The sequence below is a fragment of the Pseudomyrmex gracilis genome, unplaced genomic scaffold (assembly GCF_002006095.1).
Source record: "Pseudomyrmex gracilis isolate BER0280 unplaced genomic scaffold, ASM200609v1 scaffold_1951, whole genome shotgun sequence".
In the NCBI taxonomy this organism is placed as follows: Eukaryota; Metazoa; Arthropoda; class Insecta; order Hymenoptera; family Formicidae; genus Pseudomyrmex; species Pseudomyrmex gracilis.
In genome coordinates this window covers 14,869-20,954 of record NW_018022535.1, presented here as the reverse complement: position 1 = coordinate 20,954, position 6,086 = coordinate 14,869, and the positions used below count along the sequence as shown (strand labels likewise).

Sequence of the window (6,086 nt, the reverse complement as noted above, 5' to 3'; positions counted from 1 at the left end):
AAAAATAGAATTTGAAAGTAATAAAATTTTAGTGCCCTTCGATCCAAAGTTGCCACTTGTCCTGGCCACCGATGCCAGTCCGTATGGTGTGGGAGCTGTACTATCACACACATATCCGGACGGAAGCGAACGTATTATACAGTGTGCTTCAAATTCATTGACAGAAACGCAAAAGAAATACGCGCAAATTGATAAAGAGGCTTATGCTATAGTATTTGGAATTAAAAAATTTCATCANTTTCTTTTTGGAAATCATTTTACGTTAATAACGGACCACAAACCGTTAGCACAAATTTTCAAACCACAGAAAGGCTTGCCAGCGTATAGCGCCATGCGAATGCAGCATTACGCTGTTTTCTTACAAGCTTTCAACTTTAATATTAAATATCGGAAATCAGAAGACCACGGTAATGCGGACGGTTTTTCTAGGTTACCTATAAACGAAACGCGTACAGGAGAGTATGATCCGATAGATGTGTATCAAATAGATAATTTGGAAACACTACCAGTAACAGCTAAGGAAATAATTGTAGAAATGCGAAAGGATAAAGAATTAAGTAAAATAATTAAAGCCTTGAAACAGGGCAAAAGTCTGGTGCCCTTAGGTTTTCAGGATAATGAGTTTACTATACAAAATGAAATACTTTTTAGGAAAGATCGAGTGGTGATTCCGAAGACCTTAAAAGAAAGAGTTCTTAAGGAATTACATGAAGGTCACTTTGGAATAGTTAAAATGAAAAATTTAAGTCGAAGCTATTGTTGGTGGTTAGGCATAGATAGAGACATTGAAATATTAGTAAAAAACTGTAAAGCGTGCAATACCTTTAGCAATAATCCTAAGATTGTAATTAAACATCGTTGGGAACCGGCTACGGAACCGTTCCAGCGAGTACACATCGATTTTGCAGGACCCTTTATGGGGTGTAATTTCTTAGTTTTGGTGGATGCACATACCAAATGGCCGGAGGTACATTTAATGAGGAATATTAGTACAAAATCAACGGTAGAGAAATGTCGCGAAATTTTTACTACGTTTGGATTACCGNAAACTTTAGTAACAGACAATGGTCGTACATTCATTTCAAAGGAATTTCAAACATTTTTGAGGGAAAACGGTATTTTCCATAAAAATACAGCCCCGTATAATCCGGCGACAAATGGACTAGCGGAACGTTTTGTGCAGACATTAAAGCAGGGATTACGAAAATTGAATACTATCGGACAAAATGTTAAGTTAAACGTGCAGAAAATATTGTTCAATTATCGTTTATCACCACATCNGGAAACTGGTAAATCACCAGCAGAGTTAATGTTTGGAAGAAAACTCAACAGTAGACTGAACTTGCTTTTCCCAAGAATCAAAGAAAATATAGAAAATGATGAAATAAAGAATATGAAAATCACACAATTTGAGGTCGGAGAGAGTGTGGCGGTGCGCGAGTATTTAGATAAGAATATTAAATGGCGTTTTGGTAAAATTATTGAGAAGTTGGGAAAATTACACTATAGAATTAAGTTGAATGATGGAAAAGTTTGGAAAAGGCACGTTAACCAAATGCGAGCGGTAGGATCGGTATTGACCGAGAAAACGTTAACTCAAATGTTAGATTATGGCGATCCGAATATGGATGTTAATGTTGAACCAAATATTTGCGGGGACGTACATGCGCAGACGTCCACGGATCCGGAGAGAGAGAGACTGTCAGATGTTTCCCGTCAGCTTGCCGAGAATGCGGGGGCTCGGAACACATTGTTAGAGGAAGAGCAAGAGGGGGCGCCAGATCGAGCGATTTTCCCTGAAGCACCGATTCCGGTTTTGAGCCGAGAACGATCGACAAGATTACGTAAGCCACCAGAGCGTTTTGGTGAATATTTATCTTTTTGATTTTGTAAAGGATTATATTTAATAGTATAAGACATCAGGTATTCAATTACGGGGAGAAGAGATGTTGTATACATGTTGTATTTTGTATTGGCGCGTGGGCCGCGATCGTTTGTGCGCACGGTCATCGGCCAGGGGGCGACCGGGTCGTTTTCCGGTCGCGAGTTGCGTGTCGCGCCGCGTGGCGTGGTACGATATATATCTTGGTGTGCGGAATACAGAGAGGTGTGTGAGGACTTCGGTTCCCGGGGGTTACGCGATTCAAGCGAGCGGGCCATTGTTATACAAGTTATTTTTAATAAGAAACGGAAGCATGTGAAATAAAGACTGCATTTTATTATTGGATGGAGCACTGTGTGAGTTCTCACTGCAATCCTTTACAAAGACACAACAGAAATGTTTCTTGAAGAAAACAAAGATTTATTTAGTCATGAATTAGTGCAAAATATACTTAGGAACATGCGCACGAAATATAATTAACGCATTGCCACATATTTCTTTTTCTTTCGCTTTTTTTGATTCACAACAGAAAACAGTAATATTAATATAACTCGTCGAAAATTGGTAAGGCGAATAATGGCAGTACACGTATTATATAGGATGTCCGTGTATTGTTTTTATTGATGTATTATTATGATTACAAACGTTTCGATCATTCTTTGTGATCTTCATCAGTGGACAGTCAAATATAAATTTCGAAATAAGAGTCACATCACTGTCCCGTGAAAAGAAGATGTTGTTGTCACAGATCTTTACATGATAACGAGGCAAACAGTGATATGATCAGTAATGTGACTCCTTATTTCGAGATTTATATTTAACTGTTCACTGATGAAGATCACAAAAGAATGATCGAAACGTTTGTAATCATAATAATACATCAATAAAAACAATACACAAACGTCCTGTATAATACTCGTACTGCCAAGAAAACAGTAATTTCGGTCTAGACGCAGGCACACTGGGTGATCTGAATGATTTCTCTTTTCGCACCTCGTCGAGTTCTAAAACATCAAGCATAAAAATGTTTTAAACACAAAATAATTTTTTATCTGGAAATGAGCTTCATTTATATAAACCAAAAAGGATTTTACCTGTATTCGTGCACCTTAAATCTAGCTGGTGTGCAAGTGTGCTGACTCAAATACAGACCAGCTAGACATCTGGACGGTTCAGTTTTGTCACGCAGAAGACAGGTTTCCATTTCATTGCCCGGACATGTTCCGACGCATTGTCCGATGTCTATTTGCTGTAGAAAGGCTGACGTCATTATATGCAGTGCAATTTTACAGATTGCGTTTGTACAATATATTTTTAATATCATGATAATTTTAAATTTCTCTTTTTTTATTTGTAAAGTTACTAATTTGTCTTTTTCACTTTAAAAAAAACTAATTATGTTAATTGAATTAAATATTTCTTACTCGGATCACGGGTCTCACATCAGTTGTGTTCGTGCTCTCGTTGATTGTCACTTCGTTATAATCTAATAATGTTTCTATATGATCCATACGGTGACAGTTGCCAGCACAACCGCATTTTTCTATAATCTGATAAACTTCGTCACCTTGAAAACAGATCAAATCATTTCAAATAAGTTACAAATGACTTTACCTTTATATCTCTATTATATGAAGGTCTAAGGAAAAGAAGAGAGCGGTTTTCTTAGCGGTGTAAATAGTTAGTTGATACGGTCGTAGACAAGTGATTGCTACAGTTAAGTAGTTGGTACGGCGTTTGTTGACGCTATTTTTCGCTAGAAAAAACGCCCTTCTTGCTCTTAAATCCCCGCACCTACTCTGCAAATGTTTGATGCACTGTGTACATACTGTAAAAAACTATTGTGCATACCGTTTGGTCCTTTGATGCTGACTGTACTGTTCCGTAGTGGTTTGCAATCCAGATCTTAAAAACACGTAAATAAGTTAAGTTTCCGTCCTCAGTGCCACAATATGCGCGTTTTTATATGTGCGCAACTACTGCAAGTCAATCTAGTAAACAAAAAAAACTAAACTAAAAGTTCTCTATTAATTTGAATCTGTTCCACGATTGATTCGATTTTCAAAGTTGTACCTTTGCCGCAATGACCATTGCAGATTCCTACATCCACAACAGCTTGATGCAGCGTAGAGGAATGTACGTAATGAATGTAAGATTCCCGTTTGCAAGACGACTCTGGCGAACATTCGCAGGCATCTATAGTCTCGATAACGCGAATACCCTGCAATGTCGAAACTCTCTCCAGTTTAGCAGCTTTCGCTCGACAGTGGAAATTTGGTGAACATTTCTGAAAGAATTATAATTTTTATCTAATACCAATATAATACCATATGAAATTTCAAACATATTTTGACGATTAATAATTTTGACATTTTTGATTGTTTACAATTTAGAATTTAAGATCGCAAGGGGTTTTTCCATACTTCCATAGCCAACTTGATTTTGACGTCAGAAGCGAGAAAATGATTATTGCAACTTACTATATAAAAATAAATAAAAGTAAAATATTTTTGCACAAATTTAATGAATAGAACACATTCGCGAAATATATCAAACGATTGTCATTTGTTTCGACAACGAAATCATATCAAAATTTATTCAAAATCGAAAACAAGATGTATTATGTATTATATCACATTATGTAGAATTATACGCTTGCATGAATTATACACATAAACAATATAAACAATTTGTCGCAAGCGCATAATTCTGAGATGTAGTGACTGGACATTCCGCAAAGAAGCGGTGACCGTACTGATTCGACCTTTGAAGGACACAACATATACACTTGACGCTTCACGTGTGTGTGTAGTGTCTCTTCTTTTCTGGTCCTTGCGTGGTTCGAAGTACTGTCCCATCGCTGTCACGTCGCGCCAATCCGAACATTATCTGTAAAATCCGCATGCATCCCATCGATAGCGGATTGCGTCGTGACAAAAATAACCCTCTCTTTTTCTGAAGCCGACCAAAGATTCGAAAAACTATACGGAGAAACCAATTGGTTTTTGCAAAAAACCTCGGAGAAAATCTCTTTTTTTATCATTTTAATAAAAATATGATATTTCTCACATAAGACTGCTCGACAAGAAGTTTCGTGTCACATCGTGTCTGAATATGTCAATGTTTATAAACAATAATTTTTATTGTATAAAGATTAAAATATAAGTAGGTAACCGAATAATACAGTTAACTGATAATTTTTTGAAACGAACGGAAACAAAAATAAGAAAAGACAAGCCAGTTTCACTATATTACATGTGTACATAGAAACAAAGAAAAGAATGGAAAGATTTATACCTGTACTGCTGGCCGACTTACATCTCCAGGATCGTCGGATACATGTCGTGGACATAATTTTCGGCATTGTCCAACGTCGATCTGGACGACTTCTCCAGATATTCCTAAACAAAATTATTAATGTGACATAAAAAATGATATGTAAAAAAATATATTTGTATATCCGTAATAATTCACCTCATTTTTATCTAGGGTAAATGGAGGTATTATGGCCATACGGAAAAGATAGCCATAGACTATAATTTTACCAATAATTGTTTAATAGTGCATTTTTGTAACCATTCTTAAAGATAATCAGTATTTACAGTAGTTTATTTGCGTACACTATTTAAAATAACAATATTGTGAAAATTATATAATATTTTTACTTTCGATTGCCTGCAAAGTTTTACGTATGTCAACTGAAAGCTGCTGTAACGTCGAATAAATTACAGTTAAACTGCTGTAATCACTATTACATACATGATAAAGGCACATTTGTGTGTGTGTGTATTTTCATTTTCATTATTTATTTATAAATACTATGTTATCTTTTCCTCACACTTCGGGAAAGATGGCCCATTTTTTTAAAAAAGTTACATATAATTATATATATATTTTTTATGATTAGTATAATCTATAATGTATTTAATCGTCGAAATAAAAATGTTTTTTTGCTAATTGTTTTTATAGTTCACATAAAGTTGCGTTTTATAATTAAAAAATACTGTGCATGAAAACATTAACAACAATATGTAATAATCTTTTACGTACAATAGATATATTGTATTTAACATATAATTACTAAATATATAATTAAATTACATAATTATAAGTTTTACTTATATCTTTTAAAAAAAACATGTATGGCCATCTTTCCTTTAAAAGTTGGGTAAGATAGCCAATGCATACATTTTAATATTTTATA

The 6,086-nt window shown here is 35.1% G+C and overlaps 2 protein-coding genes across 2 annotated transcripts; one reads left to right on the top strand and one right to left on the bottom strand.

The window, feature by feature from the left end:
- Positions 1-331: 331 nt before the first annotated feature.
- LOC109862549 (uncharacterized protein K02A2.6-like) lies at positions 332-1,885 on the top strand. Its single transcript, XM_020442617.1, has one exon. It carries the CDS (start codon positions 332-334, stop codon positions 1,883-1,885), a length of 1,554 nt encoding a protein of 517 aa, XP_020298206.1.
- Positions 1,886-2,125: 240 nt separating this feature from the next.
- Positions 2,126-5,283, bottom strand: LOC109862548 (the record flags this gene model as incomplete). Its single annotated transcript, XM_020442616.1, has 6 exons — positions 2,126-2,886; positions 2,977-3,131; positions 3,307-3,449; positions 3,734-3,787; positions 3,956-4,169; positions 5,180-5,283. Coding segments are annotated over 6 exons (728 nt in total), but the record flags the coding sequence as incomplete, so codon positions are not given.
- Between the last annotated feature and the right edge of the window lie 803 nt (positions 5,284-6,086).